This window comes from Marmota marmota, unplaced genomic scaffold (assembly GCF_001458135.2).
Source record: "Marmota marmota marmota unplaced genomic scaffold, marMar, whole genome shotgun sequence".
NCBI lineage: Eukaryota > Metazoa > Chordata > Mammalia > Rodentia > Sciuridae > Marmota > Marmota marmota.
The window spans coordinates 5105820-5123781 of NW_026000174.1; the positions used below are offsets into that span (position 1 = coordinate 5105820).

The window sequence follows — 17962 nt, forward strand, 5'->3', positions numbered from 1 at the left end:
GGACTATAAATGTAATTAAATGTATTAGCACTGGGATAGGCTCTATCTACAGTTATTTCTTTGTTTTAAATTTTCAATCTAAAGAGTTTTTAGAGTACATATTTTAATGCTAGGTTCTGTCTATATAACAAAAAAAAAGACACAAGCTTAAACTACATGGTTTATTTTTACCGCACATAAAAGAAATTAATATGTAGGCAGTATTATCACTCCATATCAGTGACGCAGGCTCTTCCTTTATGCTCCCCTATCTTTATTGTGCTCCTTAATCCTAATGATTGCTTCATGGCCCAAAGTGATCATGAAGCACCAGCCATCATGTCTGGGTTTCAGGTCAACAGAAGGAGAAAGTGGAGGAGAACAAAATTGCAGAGGTCCTAGCTAAATCACTTTCCATAAGCAGCTATTCAATGAATCCCACAAAACATTGGACTGAACATTTTAATGTGGCTACAACTACCCATAAGGGAGGCTAAGAATAAAATCTTTATTATTATATGAAATGTAACCAATGGAAAACTTGGCTTTTATTAGTAAGACACAAGGAGTAAATGGCATTGGTTTGGATTTTAACTTTTGCATTTGATGAAATGTTACTGGTTGCATGGTAATTCCTTGTGTGTGCTGACCATGCATATCTTTTTCTTCCTCTTGTATCACCAGGCCGCCGGAACCTGTTTACAGCACTGTGAACAAACTGTGTGATAAGCCTGCTTCTCCCAGGCACTATTCCCCTGTTGAGTGTGACAAAAGCTTCCTTCTCTCAGCTCCCTACCCCCACTACCACCTAGGCCTGCTCCCTGACTCTGAGATGACCAGGTACTGCATGCGCTTCCTCACCTCATCTTCTCGAATTGCATGTGCTTCCACAAGGATGAGTGGGTAGGACCCACCTCTGCTCACTTTCCTTGCACACAACAGCAACATCTTCCCCAAAGTGGAGAGATGTTCTGTTTCTGTGGTGTGGTGGGAGAAATTAAGAACATTGCCTTTTTTTTTTTTCTTGGTGTGATCACAGAGCGTTCAAATAAGATCACATGATGTTCCACATGTTCTTGATTCCCATACATTTTAATGAGGTATTAATTATATTGTTCCAGAACAATTAATTTTGGAATTTACTTATTACCATTTCCCTTATACAGAAGGATGAAAGAGAAAATTATATTTTTTAATAATTTTTAATAAGTGCTTACTATGCCCCAGATGTAAGTCGGGCATAGATATTATTATTGTCATTTAACATTCTAATTCAAATATTAAATTATTAGTACCATTTAACTGACTCTTGAGATATTAAGCAACATATCCCAAAGTACAGAATTAATTGATTCTGCCTAAATTTATAAAGAACTTGTTCTAAATCTAAAGACTGCATAAATTCTACATTAATATTCTATAGCCTGTGTATGATTTAAAAAAAAAAAAACTATATTCAGAGTAGCCAAAGTCAGAAAGGACAGTAAGCAAAATAAAATCCAATATTCCATAATGTAGTTCCAATTCTATCTAAATTGAGATCCCAATTTTAATATTATAAAGGGGTGCTTATATAGTTGTGTTTTCAGACATAATATCTTCATAATAATTGCTAGGACTGAGAAAATACAGGTTGTAGAATGGATATAACAAGAGAGTCTTTTTAGAACCTCATCTTTATATACATATTTTTAAATTAGTTTAGTCATCAATTACTGGTCTCCCTAGGGGAGTTATATACATATTTTATATCTAATATTTCTAGAAATAAATTTAAAAACATAACTCTGACTAATTAGTTGGAGCATTTTCACTGATTTGAATCAATTAAAGCTTACTGGTAATTCAGAACACTTTATGAATATTAATTAAATCAATACAACCAGAGGGAAGTGAAAGGGTGTCACACCGCAGTCAGGACTTTTGACTTAAATTTGTTGAGCTCTTCCTCTGCGCCAGCTATTTGTTAAAGCACTTCTTACAAATTATTTTTTTTCAATCTTCACAGTCACCTTACGTGGTAAATGTTATCATTATTTTCATTTCACAAACACAAGAAAATTGAGACTTGAGAAGTTACCTGATTGTCCAAGATCTTCCACTAGCAAATGACAGAGCTGAGAGTCAGACCCAGGTGACAACTGCCCCAACAGAACTTAGCCCTGCATTGGCACCGGCATGATGGCAGAGACATTTTTGCTCACTGAGAGGATTTTCAATCCATTTCTCTTTTCTACCTTTGTCTTATTTCTCTGGTTCAGTGTCAGTGAATTTTTTTTTAAACCCATGCTTTTTTTTTTTTTTAAATGAACATGAAAGTTATAGTAGTTTCTTTGCATCCCACTGGGGATTTTGAAGCATCCCTCCTTAAAAATTCAACAAATAGCAGCTATAGGGTCTACCTCCTGGATATATTTTGATTTTTTTTCCTTCTTCTTTCCTTTCTTATTTTTCAAATTAAAAAATTGCAGTACAATGTTGAGTATGTCTTTTTTTAATTATATGACCCCAGCACTTCTGATATATATCAGTCCCCCACCTAGAACCACTGTCCCCCACCCTTTGGGAATTCAATTTTCTATTTTAATTGTTTTCGTTAGTTCTTTATTTTTTACATTATCGTATTATTTATTTTATCATATATAAAAAGTCACACACAAACCCATTTTAGTGCCCATGTGACTAGTACACTGATACCAAAAATCTTGATTTCACCCCACTTAGTTCCTCTTATATAGTTTTCCACCTCAGTAAATGACACAATGCATCTACCCTTTGTTCAAACCAAAAACTTGAGTCATTCTCCATACCTTATTTGCCCTTGTATCCATCATTCAATTTGTCTTCAAGTCCTATTGATTCTAACTCCAAAATGCATCTCAAATCTATTCACTACCCTCTACTTTTGCTTCCACCACTTTAAACCAAACACCTATCATCTGCCACCTACAACAGCCTTCTAATTGGTCTTACCCCTTGTACAGCTGGCTTATTCAGAATGAATCCAAAGTGATTTGTTACAATTACAGATCAAATCTCTCTCCTTTTGCATTTTGGATAAAATGCAAAATCATTAACAGAGCACCCAGGCCCTGCATGATCTAGCACCCGCCTGCCTCTTGAACATCTCATTTCACTCCTCTTTGCTGACCGCAGTATTCACATCGGCCTTCTATTTATTCACAAAATGTGCTAAATCTCTTCCTCTCTCAAGTGCTTCACACATGCCTCTCCCTCAAACTGAAAAGCTCTCCTTAGACTTTGCCTAATTAACTTCTGGTCATCTTAGATCCAAGCTTGAATTGTACTTCCTCAGATTAGCTACCTAAAAGAGAAAAATCAAGTCCTCTGTTATTTTCTCTCTCTCCCTCCCTCCCCCCACCCCTTTCTCTCTGAACTCTCTCTCTCCCTCATGCTCTAAGATTCAAACAATTTATAATTGTTCATTTTTGTGTTTTTCAAACTAAATGCCTGCCTGCCATTCTAGCTAGCTCAGTGAGTGGAATTTTATCTGGTTTGGGCATTCTGTATCCCTAACACTCAACACAGTCTTAAGTTTGGCACACCAGGAGCTCCAAATTATTGAGTGAATAAGTAAACATGGAAATAATACCTGCAGGCAAGTAAACTGATGCTTGTTTCAGGAACAGGTCATAGCTCAAGCTGTGCTTTCCCCAGCTCTCAGCCTACATAAAACTACCCCATGAACAAATGATCTATACATGGAAACAGATAATAACCAGAACTCACTTCATGTTGCACTCCAACTTAAATTATTTTAATGGTCAATGTCCACATTATAGATCCATTAGATAACTAAAAAGACTGGGCAATTTGTTTCACAGATTATTTATTTTCTCTCCAATGGAAAATAACCTCTCCAATATCTTGAAAGAAAATATTCTCTTTCAATGTCTTGTAATGCAGCCAACCATTTAGGGGAACATTCAAGAATTCTGGCTCCATTTGCTATACCATCCCTTGCCTTTCTCACTGTATTTTTTAATAACTCATAGAATCTCAGGTAGAGAAGAACTCAGCTAGACAAGCCCTTATCTAACTCTAGTAATGCTGAGGAACCCAACTCATCTTCTATGAGTCCATGTCTTATTTCCAATCATAGAAATAAGATAAAAATATTTTGGAATCTTATGCACTAAATGACACAGTATAAGAATATACCAATTCATTCAACCAAGATTTATCAACCACCAGCCAAATGCAAAATACTATACCTGGACAACTTTTTACAAAGCTGAAACATCAACAAAAATATTGAAGATATGCCTGAACTTTAAGCTGCTGTATGGGATGATGTGTACCTTTTCAGGGCATTGGAAAATTTCTCAGAGTGTATCTCAGAAATGTGCACATATTGAGACAACAGTTCCAGCCTTCGATTAGTATATGAGCTAGCTCAATGCAAGTCATCATGTGAAACTAGGCTTACGTTTGCAACAGTTTAATTCCTAATTATCATTCAAAAAAATACAGGCAAGTCAGCAAAAGAAATGAGTTATTTTATCCATATTCTTTGAGTTTCAATGGGGACATCCAAATTCTTAGGTCTTTGAGTTGATAACCAATACCCAGGAACAAATTAATTACCTATGTCATTTACTTTTAAAAGGTTCATCCAAAAGAAAACAAAGAATTTGTAAGTTTTCCTTAGGATACACTTTAGCTTACTTTGCACAGTGCCTAAGACTTTCCCTTATGTTTAGAGTTAATAGATTTTTTTAGACCATGCACAAAGAAGAAATGGGAAGATCTGGGAATAAAACTGAAATTTGAAGTTCATTGAAAAATAGATAACATTACTGTGGGCTCCTGCTAATCTATCTCTTTTTCTTTAAAAAAAAGTAATTGTTGATGTTCAATTGATTTTTCTACTTTGAAAGAACAAATTATTCAACTTTTGATATTCCTAGGTCAAGAAGAATAGTGTTCTTGGCTGTTTTCTTAAAATATACGGCATATTTTCATTTTTCTTTTACAAAGATGGTCTTAATTATTGTTATTTTGCATTTGAAAAATAGAGCCTGAGATAAACTAGCCAATTAAAATGTATTGGCAGATTTGAGATAGGAAATGCATTCTGAAGCATTATGTGAATATAAAATATCTCTTCTCATTGAAGATAATATATTCATGGAGCTTTTACATACCAGGCATTACTCTGGATGTTTGGGATTCAGTGGTGAAAAACACTTCATCTCTTCCCTTAATCAGCTCACAGACAAATGATGAATTATTTACTTTGTAATATATAACTGCTAAGAGACCCATTTCTCTAATGTAACTGTAGCTCTATAACTATTAAAAGACAAAGTTTAGACACATTAAAATTGACTGTTTATTTTAGCAAAGAATATTTCATGAATCAGGCAACACTCAGAATCAGAACAGATTTAGAGACCCCCACAGCAACATGAGCAGAGACCTTTAATAGGCCAAACATAGAAACGAAGAAATCTTCTGATTGGCTACAATAATTTATCTGCCTTATCTATGCATGGGGGGATGAGTTGATTGCTTGTGATCATCTGAAGTCCTGCTATCTGTTATACTTCTAAGTTAGGTTTTAGTTTCTTTATTTATTGTTGAAGTTGATTATGTAAGAACTGAAAATATGGAGCCGGGAGTAGTGGTACATGCCTGTAATCCCAGCCTCAAAGAAGGCTGAGACAGGAGGATCCTCAGTTTGAAATATATATATATACACACAGCTTCAAGTTAATGGCCTCATGCTTATTTAAATTATCAGAACTAAAATCAGATTGGTATAAGAAGTGCTAATCAGAGCAGCACGATCTTAGGCTGTCCCTTCTAAAAGAGATATGAATATACACACAGGAATGTCCCCCTTCCACACCTTGTTTTGCCAACTCTAATCATAGATAAGAAGCATTGTCTATGGAAAATAAAATATTTGCTTCTCATATATCCATCTTCCAATCTTGCTTATAATTCTGCTCTGCAGAGCTTAGACAACCTACATCTATGATTCCCTTTTTGGAATAGAGTAGAAAGTTGGCAGCCTCGAAACTTCTAGTTTGGAGACACAAAACAAGATGTGTATCTCACCAGACCCCAATCATGGTGACCTATCTTTGGTAAACTTTCTCTCCTTTAAAACAATAGAAAATATATCTGGACCTTTTCATGTTTTAACAGTCTCAAAATCTATAATTCTGAAATAAAATATAAATCCCAGACCTAATCTATCATAGAAGTGCCTGTGAATCTCTAAAAGTAAGCAGAGGAGTTGCCTCCTAACTCTCTGTTTTTCTTGCAATTATCAGAAAGACACGGAATTTATCAGTCATAATAGGGAAGAAATATTTTCTAAGTAAAATAAATACCACACAGTAAATCTGATGGTACATAAAAGCACAGTACATCCAGAGACTACCAGTAGCTCTGTGTAGCTAAGGGTGGATGATGAGATTGGAGTTACATAGGCAGCTGCAAATCACAGAGGGTCTTACTTGCCAGGCTGAGGAATTTGTACTTGATCCTATAGCTGTGGGGAGCTGTTGAAGAGTTTCAAAGCTGAGCAAGGACACTATCTGATTTGTGTTCTTTGGAAGATTGCTCTGTCAGCTCTATGAAAACATTTGAAGGCAGGGAAAATAGTTAGTATGTATATATCGTACGATAGGTTTAAAATCCTGAAACACTGAACTGAGACTATAGAGATATTTACAAATGGATTTAGAATTATTTATCAAATAGCACTTGGTAATTGGCTGTTTCAGGGAAAGAATTCTCTGGCTGAGGGTATTTATTAAATGGTGACCACATTGCCTCCTCTTGAAGTGATTGTACACTCTTGTCCATAATAACTACACTTAAACAAAAACCTCCTACATGACTATGAAAGTGAAAGGAGACAAAGTATTTCAGGTCTCTCATTTGAGGGGGTGGCAATGTGGTGTTTTACAGAAACAAGAATTCTACCCAAACGTCTAGGTTCCAGGGCTTTCTTTTGGTCATATTAATGATATACATTTTAACTAAGCACTTTTCTCTCAGAACTTTAATTTTCTTATCAGAAAATAAGGCAAAAAATCATATCTGTGCTATTCCCCTCTCAAAATGGCTGTGAGGATCAAGGGAAATGGAACCAGTGAGTTATTTTTTTAAGAGAGAGAGAGAGAACTTTTTAATATTTATTTTTTAGTTTTTGGTTGACACAACATTTTTATTTTATTTTTTATGTGGTGCTGAGGATCGAACTCAGTGCCCCACGCATGCCAGGCGAGCGCGATACCGCTTGAGCCACATCCCCAGCCCCCAAGCCAGTGAATTTTCATCCAGGCACTATCTGCATTAGTCTTTATTAATTGTTTCCATATGCTTATTCTATTTTAAAGCTGCAAGCTTGTGTATATTTATTTTATTGCTATAACAAAGCAGGTTAAAAATACTTATCAGCACAGGTAAATTCTCTGAGGCCATAAGAAAGCCTTTGATTCTAAATTCATCTATCATTCTTAGCAGTTATCCTTGTTGTAAACATAGGCAAAGTAATATAGTTTCCCTTTATATTTACATTTATAGGCTCCCTATAAAAGGTGGTATGTTTCTAAACTCATGTGTGACTTTAAACTTATATGAGATAATTTTCTTTTGTATCTGCTCATGTAGTGCTATTTCTGCCCTGCATATATCTTCTTAGGAATGTGAACAAAACAATAGCTACTCTATGTGGAACAGAGATTAATAATCAATCAAGGACTCCATATATGTACCTTGTCAGTTCTAATAATGCCAGCAACTTTGCAGAATGTGGGCTTTGATCTAGCAAGTGAAGGGATCTAGACGCTCTACCCAGGGCATGCACACAGCCAAGCTCACGTTCTCATGGAGCCTTAGTGCCACCTGCTCTGCATACCTCAGCTTCTCACCCAATCCTCCTCTGTCTCATCCACTCTGCCTGGGACCTATGGATCCTGAAAGAAGACTTGAGCCTTACACATACTGTTTAATCTGGGAAATAGCACCATTAAAAAAGAAAAAGAAGATGCTTAACAAATCAATGACCTTCTTATGCCCTTAAAAGACTGATATGATCTTAAAGAATTCTTAATTTCATTTTTAATTAAAACCAGGAGAAAAAGCCCTCTGGGCATGGCTCATAAGGCATAGCCCCTTTCTGAATTTATGCAGCAGCTTTTTTTTTTCCAAAGGTTTTTGTTGCCTTTTTGAAGTAGGTGATCACTAAGCCCAATCTGAATTAAGAAAAATAAGGAGAGATTAATTGACTCTCACAAAGGCACAGAGGCTGCTCTTACTGCATTCAGTTTTACAGCCAGTTCCCTCTGCAATGTGATCTATACAAGGATTCCTAGTGAAAGAAATATTCTCTAAATAGACACTTTTTAAAAAGTTAATGACCTTGTCTATTGTCCCACTATTTAAAAAAATATATATATTTTTGGATATTAGGGGGAAATATGCTTTCATTAAGAATTCAATAAAGTTGAGCGGAGGTTGTGGCTCAGTGGTTGAGCTGAGCGCTTGCTTCACATGCGTGAGACACTGGGTTCGATCCTCAGCACCACATAAAAAAATAAATAAATAAAACAAAGATATTATGTCCATCTACAACTAAAAAATTTTTTAAAGAATTCAATAATGTTTTAAAAGCACAATATTTGTAATTTAAAGACAAACTCATCTTATTCTCTAAACACTTGTGTATTCTGCACGGAAACCCTGGCAGGTAGGATGGCAGTAGAATGTTCTGTCAGGGTCAAATACCTTGTTGTGGCAGAGATGGAAAGTGAACAACGATTGATCTTTGCTCTAAAATTCCTGTTCTTTGGTGTTAAAATAACTCTTGAGATGAAGCTATCTAAATTTAATTGATGTGCTTTTTCAAAAAAAATTATTTCTCTATTCAGATTGTACGAATATTTTCCCTTAGTTTTAGGTTGTCTTTTTTGTGTGTTTTTAGAACAATCTTTATATTTTAATTGCCATTGTATTACTAGACCAGAGAATAAACACAATTTCAAAAGCAGTCTCCTATGAAGTAATGAGAACATTCTGCACAAAATCACTATAGCAACAAATTGTAGGACTCAGAAAGAATAGAGATAGTATTAAACCATAACATTCATGGCATAGATATTAATTAAATCCATTAATATGTATTGAGTGCTTTTATATGCTAGCACTGTTCTGAAACTTTTACATGTACTAACTTATTTTATCTTTAAAACAACCTAAAAAGTATGTATAATTATACCAATTTTATATAAAAATGCAGTTCATGATTTGACAAACAAATGAGATGAGATCACTGAAAATGAGGACATCAGGATGTATACTTGTATTAGTTCTATTTAAGCAGGATTTTGTTTTATACCGTGCTGTATTCCTCGTGACCAAAATGTACGCAATATATAGTTCTAGTACTAACAGGGCTGATGAGCTGGGTGATATTCTTGACTACAATGATAACAATAACAGCAATCACCATTGTATTTGTAATCTTATCACCTACCAGATGGTACTTTTCACAAATCAACTCATTAATCTCCATAATACCCCAAGAAGTTGTGTGTCATTATTTTCCCATTTTGGGGTGAAAAAAAATGAGGTCTGAAGAAATTAAGTAACCTAAGGTCAAACAGGTAAGGTTTAAACCTGAGTAGACTTGCACCAGGATCTAGGTTTTAGCAAATATTTATTGAATGTTGTTCTAGTCCCAGGGGGAGAAAATACTGGGCTCCTGCTAAAATAATTAGAACTGTTATCCAAATTTCATTTAGGTCATGAATTCTGCTTGAGAAAAAGGGTACCCCATTTCACTACTGTCAAATCTCTTTCAATAGATGATAGGTAGATAGACAGACAATGAATACATGAATTGGAACTGAGAGTCTAAAGTCAGTATTAGGGTTTGGATTCTGCCTCTACAACCTTCTGGCTTTGTAAATTTGAGCAACTGATTTTTCTGAGCATTAGCTTCCTCATCTGTAAAGCAGCGATAGTTGTAGTATTCACCTCATGAGGCCACTCTGAAAATTTAATGATGTTACATATAAATAAAGAGCTTAGAGCAATATCTGTTAGGTATGAAGCAGTTCATAAATTTTAGTTGTCATTATATGTGTGTGTATTAAGTGATATATTATGACCCCTTTGCCCCAGATAGATACTTCAGATTGAGATGAGAATGAATTTTTTTCAAGAACAATTATAGAAGGCTGTTTCCATTCAAGGCCATTCATTCATGATGAGTTCAGTAAATTGTGAAGGGAGATGAATGGTAGGCTTGGCATTATGGGAGAGGGTCTGTGCAAGTCTGCCTGTGTTGACAGAGAGCGCTAAATATTTTAGAGTATAGCATTTGTTGTTTTATTTAAAGAATCAAAATTTACCTCTCTGAGCAGAGAAAATAAATCTCCCACTTCAACCCTTTAATTCAGTTCTGCAGACCTTAGGCTCTTGTGAAATTTAAGAGATTTCTTGAACAGGGTTTTATAATTCTTATAATTTGGCAGGGATGTGTGTACCAAATTGAATACAAAAACTTAAGATCCCTCTATTGCAAAGAAATTGAACACATTGGAGGGTAGAGGTGAATTGTATGGCTGACTTTAAAAGGAGGAGGGAATATTGAGCTCCTGCTAAAATAGTTAGAACTGTTGTCCAAATTTCAAAAGGATCTCCTTCCTCTGTATGAAGGACATGCATGCCATGGCCTATTGCATGAGAAAACAGCATTCAGACTAGACTTCAACCCTGGCTCCTTCCCTTTACAAAATTTCCTGTGGACATTCTATCTAATAGAACAGATTGGCCCAACACTGTGTGGATAAGAAATGAGAATCCGATTTCTCTTTGTTATTTCCATCCCTCTCAAATTCATCTAATGTTCTCCTTCCTTACGTCTCTGTCATAACCGTGAGGATATGCTTGTGTCAACCTTATAGGTTAAAGGATAACAAAAGGCTCATATAAATTCAGAGACAGAGGGGTCCCACGGATGGATCAAACAATTTAGTTAGACCTTTATATTTTCCAGAAGAAGAAGCTACCAGTCAGACTGCAAATGTGTAATAAATGTTTGTTTTAGGGTAGGTACTTCTGAAGATACATGATCCAGATGTGGATAAATCCTGTTCTCAGAAAGATTAGTGACCACTAGACCTAGATGGTTTATTTGGGGGCTGTAGTCAACAGACATCTATAATTTTTTTTTAAAGTTTAAGGATTTATTGTGAGTCGTGTATTTCAAGTATATGTGAATTTTAATTAACTTTCATTATATAATAGTAGCCTTATTTATTTTTGACCTGGTCTCTCCTGAAACTACAGATTTTATTTCTTGAGAGCTGGCATTCAGACATTCATGGTGTGAAATTTGAAGGTCAGATGGTACCCAGTTTTCCTTCCAGCTTCTCCCACTCTCATCTGAATAATTAATTCCTTGTTAAGTTCTTACTAATCTTCCAAAGAGTGGAATCCATGTTAGCGCTAGGCTCTAGGCTACATTGGGCATGGAAGTGGCTATGGGAAGAAAAAATAAGCCTCTGACCAGATTCCTCTCATTATCATTGCTGAAATTCTAAGACTCTTCTTTTCTCCCTTGTAGGGTCCCTTGGTGACCCATAGGTTGTCCTAGATAAGCATTTCCACATTCCTACGCTACAACTTTTTTCTCATTGTTTTCCTGGAGGATATACCTCACTTAAAGCAATGTACCTACGTTTCCTCACACTTGTCATGTTCCAGCCCCTTAGATGACATTTGTTCAGATACAGATCTCCTTTCTCACTGTTGGCCATGTTGGAGCTCCATGCTAGTTGGAACTTCTAGGATCACGATGCTGCCTGACAGAGGCAAAGCAAGAAGCTGACATCATTTTTGCAAAGGTGTTTTTGACAGAGACTTTCCTCACCCTGGAAAGCTCCTTCATAGTTACAAGTTTCATGTTACCTCATTTCTGTCCCTTAATGAGTATCAGTTCTAGAAGGAGGGGAGGAGGTCCCCTTGACCAAATTCAACTCAATGGCCTTCCCCATTTCAACTTCAATTATCCAGAGAAGCTCCGTTGCTGTCCCAGACAACTTTCCTGCCCTGATTTTTATATTGGAACCTGTTCCTCTGGGATCCTTGTGACCCACAAAAAGCAGCCTCTAATCCAAACTCTTTCCCCAGCAGAGAAATAGAAAAGACAGACACAGACTTTATTATTATTATTATTGATTTTTAAAAAAATAAATGACAACACAATTCTTATTACAATTCTTATTACACATATAGAGCACAATTTTTCATATCTCTGGTTGTATACAAAGTATATGCACACCAATCCGTGTCTTCATACATGTACTTTGTATAATGATGTCCATCACATTCCACCATCCTTGCTAACCCCCTGTCCCTCCCTTTCCCTCTCACCCCTATACCCTATCTAGAGTTCATCTATTCCTCCCATGCTCCCCCTCCCTACCCCACTGAGTCAGTCACCTAACATCAGAGAAAACATTTGGCATTTGTTTTGGGGGAGATCGGCTAACTTCACCTAGCATTATCTTCTCCAACGCCATCCATTTACCTGCAAATGCCATGATTTAATTCTCTTTTATTGCTGAGTAATATTCCATTGTGTATATATGCCATATTTTTTATCCATTTACCTACTGAAGGGCATCTAGTTTGGTTCCACAGTTTAGCTATTGTGAGTTGTGTTGCTATAAACATCGATGTGGCTGTGTCCCTGTAGTATGCTGTTTTTAAGTCCTTTGGGTATAGACCAAGGAGAGGGATAGCTGGGTCAAAAGGTGGTTCCATTCTCAGTTTTCCAAGGAATCTCCATACTGCTTTCCATATTGGCTGCACCAATTTGCAGTCCCACCAACAATGTATGAGTGTACTTTTTTCCCCACATCCTCGCCAACATTTATTATTGTTTGTCTTCAGAATAGTTGCTATTCTGACTGGAGTGAGTCTTATTAAGAAAGTTGTGGCCTAATCCCACATGATAAAGATTAGGGACTACTTTTTCTTCTATTAGATGCAGGGTCTCTGGTTTAATTCCTATATCCTTGATCCACTTGAGTTGAGTTTTGTTAATGGTGAGAGATGGGGGTTCAATTTCATTTTGTTGCATATGGATTTCCAGTTTTCCCAGCAACATTTGTTGAAGAGGTTATCTTTTCACCAATGCATGTTTTTGTCACCTTTGTCTAATATAAGATAATTATAATTTTGTGGGTTCGTCTCTGAGACACAGACTTTTTTTAATTGAGCATAATTAACATTCAGTTTCAGGAGCACCATCTTTTTGTTAAAGTATGTTTCATTTGTAGTCAATATGAAATAACACCATATATGCTGTGGTGAAGTCACATATATGTGGATGACTCTAACGTGTCCTAGAGGGGTTGGGTCATTGTAATGTGCAATGTTGGACTTTCGAAGATATGGTCAAGTACACTTCTCATCAACTCTGCTTGACCCTGTGAAAGGTAATAAAACAAAAATCAATTCAGTAAACTTAGAGGATTGAAAAGGAACAGATTAGGATGTGCAAAAGGACTTTATTTTCAGCACCAGTCACTCTGAAAGTTTGTTTAGTATGCTAAGTAAATATCAGTGCTTGGCAAGGTGAAGATAATTGCCATGCCCTTTCTCTAATGTTCTTTCTGCCAACTATAAATGAAAAGAAAGGGGAAGAAAAATGCATTGCAAATAAACCATCCTAAGGGCCCTACATATCATTAAATCATAGAATATGTGACTATAAAAGATTAGAAAAGATTGTATCCAAACCGTTAAAATTGCGAGAAAATATTAATCAAGCAAAATCAAAAGATATATTCTAAACCACACTGTCACACAAGTGGTGTGTTGCAGATAGAGAACTTGGGTCAGAGACATCAGGTACCCTTGCTTTTTCTCACACACAGCCTATAAATTCAACTAAATGCAGTCCTTCTGATTGTGGGAAGGTTGTAAACTATAGACCAAGCCTGCAAGGAAACAGGACTGTTACCTCAGGGAAACAGTGCTTACCTTGAGAGAAGTTGGATTGAGCTGGAGAGAGGAATTGTGGTTTGCTTTATACAATTGTGAGATGATTTAATTACTTTAATATGTATGTTTTAGTTTTGTTAAGACTCCTCTATATAGACTTAGCAATTCCATTCATAGGTTTTCATTTCTCTTTTTTATACACCTATGTCTATGCAAAACTTAGGTATAAATGCTGATAGCACCAGTGTTTACAATATTTAAAAAGTAAAAATAACCCAAATGCCCATCACCTGACAAATGAATAGATAGTATGTGTTAAGTCTAGCCAGTGGAATATTATTCAAACAGAAAAAGGAATGAAGTACAGATACATGCTGCAGCATGGGTGAACCTTGAAAAAGCGAAATGAAAACAAAAGTCAGTCACAAAGGATGGTTCCATATTGTATGGTTCCATTCGTATGAAATGTTCACAATGGGGCAATCTATAGAGGCAGAAAGTGACTTAGTGATTGTCTAGGACTGAAGGGAAAGGTTGTGGGAATTGAAAGCAAATGATAATGGGTATATGGTTTCTTTGGGGGGGGTAGTAATGAAAATGTTTTAAAATGAAACTATGATAATCATTGCCCAAATAAGAGCAAATGCCTGATGAATTTATGGTATTAAATTATCTCAATAAAACTGTTAAAATTCATTTAAAAGTTAAATAATTCCTATAGCAACAATGAACTAAGATTATACCCTTATGACATTAAATATTCAGATACAAATAATATAAACAATGGATTATTACTCAGCCATAAAAAATGAAATTATGGCATTTGTCAGGAAATAGATGGAATTGGAGATTAGCATACTTAGTGAAAAAAGCCAAAAAAACAAATGCTAAATTTTCTCTCTGATATGTGGATGCTAACATACAATAATGGGAGGGGAGAGAAGAATAGAGGTTCATTGGATTAGACAAAAGAGAATGAAAGGAATGGTGGGGGATGGGGATAGGAAAGACAGTAGAATGAATTGGCATAATTTTCCTATGTTCATATGTAAATACACAACCAGTGTAACTCCACTTGTGTACAACCACAATGATGAGAAGTTATACCCTGTGTGTGTATGTGTATAATGTCTAAATATACTCTACTATCATGTATATCTAAAAAGAAAAAAAATTATATAAACCCACTTGAAAGTTTAGACAATTTGTCTATGACAGATGATTCAAATAATAAATTATCCAGAAGAATGAGAGGTTCTCAGAATTAGAGGTTACTTTTAAAAAGTAGATTTAATAAATATATATATAGTTCTCATTTACTAAGTACTACTTTTGTTATATGCTCTGCAAACATGGTTACTAATTCCCACAATTAACTTACACAATAGTTATTTTTATTCCCATTTTACTGATAGACAATATTTGGTGGAGCTGAGATGTATACCTACTTCCATTTGCTTTATTATTATATCACAACCTCTATCTTTCAACAGAAGTAATTGTTGTACTGCCCTTCGCAGCTAGATGGGTCCTCTACATGATCTCTCCTTCTTTATATCCACTTACTCTTCAGAGCAATAGAGCTAGGTTTTGCTCCTAAGCCTCCACCAAAATAATTTTAACCAAGGCTATGAAGATACTTTGTTTCCAAATCCAGTGGAAACTTTTTAGTCCAAGGCAAATGTATATTTTTCTATGCTTGCTTTCTGTGACTTGCTCCTTCCTGAACTCCTCACCTTTTTTTACGTCACAGTCCCACTACCAGACTCATAGTTTCCCTTTCATCTAGAACTTACTCTTCTCTGAATCTTTAGACATGTCCTCTTCTCCTCATCTCTTATTTGTTTATTCACCTACAATGGCTTCTCTTCCAACTCTCGCCTTCCTCCCCAGCCTCCCTAGTGGAAAATATTCATGTATACAAAGTTAATTCCTAGCTATGTTTCTATGACTTTCATCTCTATATCTGCAACTAGATCTTATCATGGTTCTATTTTATACCTCTAAATACCTACTGAACATCTATCCTCAAATGCCCTAAAGCATATCGAAAAGTGCAATCATTGTCTTTGACTTTTGGATCATTGGCTTATGTTACATTCACCGTCTAAATAGCCATCAGTAGCGTGATATAGTCTATAAGAACATGGAGTATTACTCTGCATTAAAAAATGACAAAATCATAGAATTTACAGGGAAATGGATGGCATTAGAGCAGATTATGCTAAGTGAAGCTAGCCAATCCCTAAAAAACAAATGCCAAATGTCTTCTTTGATATAAGGAGAGTAACTAAGATCAGAGTAGGGACGAAGAGCATGAGAAGAAGATTAACATTAAACAGGGATGAGAGGTGGGAGGGAAAGGGAGAGAGAAGGGAAATTGCATGGAAATGGAAGGAGACCCTCAGGGTTATACAGTGGAGGGGGTAGAGAGAGAGGAGGGGAGGGGAGGGGAGAGGTGGGGAGGGGGGAGGGTGGAGGATGGGAAAGGCAGCGGAGCACAACAGACACTAGTATGGCAATATGTAAATCAATGGATGTGTAACTGATGTGATTCTGCAATCTGTGTATGGGGTGAAGGTGGGAGTTCATAACCCACTTGAATCAAAGTGTGGAATATGATATGTCAAGAAATTTGTAATGTTTTGAACAACCCACAATAAAAAATTAAAAAAAAAAAAAAAAAGAACATGTTCTTTGGTTCAGATCCTGACTTTACTCCTCAGCAATGTGCAATCTCTTTACATCTTAGCTTCCTTAAAATGTAAAATGGGAATAAGAAGAATATCTCACAGTCACTATGAGAGTTAATGAGTCTATATGTGAAAAGGGCCTGGCCCATGGTAAGCTAAGTACTTCTAAGGTATAGCACGGGCGCATTTTTACAGCTTCTTCCTACCAATTCATCTTAAATTGATTTCTAAGTGTCCTCTCAATGTGTCTTCAATATCTCTTTAATGATCCTTAGGAAATTGTTCTACATTACTTTCACTCTAGATCCATCTAGAATCATTGCTCATCAGAAGTACTTATCATCTTGTTTTCACTACAACTCGGTGCACCTTCAATGCATGCCATACCCTACAGCCCTTCTGAAGCCTTCTAAAATGCAGCTCTGCTTGTCATTTCCCTGGTTAATTCTCCACTCCCCCACATGACCTTTCTTTTAGTCATACCACTTGCAATTCTCGGAAGAATAACAAAGACAAAAACATATGTCGCCATCTCTCTTACTTTGAGGTCTTTGTCCATGCTTCTTCCATTCTTGACTACTCCTTCCTGTTATATCAGGCACACATACCATTCTCCTGGCCACTGCAGTGCCACCTCCTACCCACAAGTATATTCACACTCATAACTGAGATAAGCCCCAAAAGTGCATCTTCTGTGCTGGTTCCAAAAACCTTCCCTCAGCCTAGATGATAGGGCCTCCCTCATCTTCCTCAAGTTATAGGAGCCAGCCTACTTTGTTATTATTATTATTTGATTTCCTTTTCTTTCTTATCCACCAGACTGTGAGGCTTTTAAATTGTTTTAATCATTTCTTCTGTTTCCAGTATCCAGCAATGTGCTTGACAAATATCCAATTCTTGATTTTTTTTAAAAAAAAGGTAATAAAATATTTAAATCATTATTCATTTACTTATTCCAATAAGTATAAAGAAAGCCCTATATTTAGTGATCCTGTGACAGACTTTGTGCTGTGCATTGGGAATACAAAGAAAAATTAGACATAGTTCTTTCTTAAAGGGATTCCCAACTTAATAGAAGAAACCACAGCAAATAGAAAATCAATTCTAATCTTATACAACAAGTTCTATAATAGAGTACATGTGCTGAGAGGGAATCAGGAAAAGAATATGTTAATTTATTAACATGATTAAAATAGGAGAGAATTTAAGGGATGTACAAACAGAGAAAGTGATTCAGAAGTTTGCAGGATATTAACTAATGAGGTGAGGTGATTACATTCAATTTGAAA

General features: G+C 35.9%; 1 protein-coding gene across 13 annotated transcripts in view; it reads left to right on the plus strand.

Moving 5' to 3' along the window:
• Dlg2 (discs large MAGUK scaffold protein 2) overlaps window positions 1-17962 on the plus strand; it is a 917250-nt gene that overhangs the window by 458227 nt on the left and 441061 nt on the right. For 9 of the 13 annotated variants that reach the window (XM_048787977.1, XM_048787981.1, XM_048787971.1 and 6 more), the window contains exon 9: window positions 664-819. The exons of the other annotated variants lie outside the window; for them this stretch is intronic. In XM_048787977.1, the coding sequence (XP_048643934.1) occupies window positions 664-819 (156 nt within the window). The remainder of the gene's footprint in view (window positions 1-663; window positions 820-17962) is intronic. 13 annotated transcript variants of the gene reach the window in all.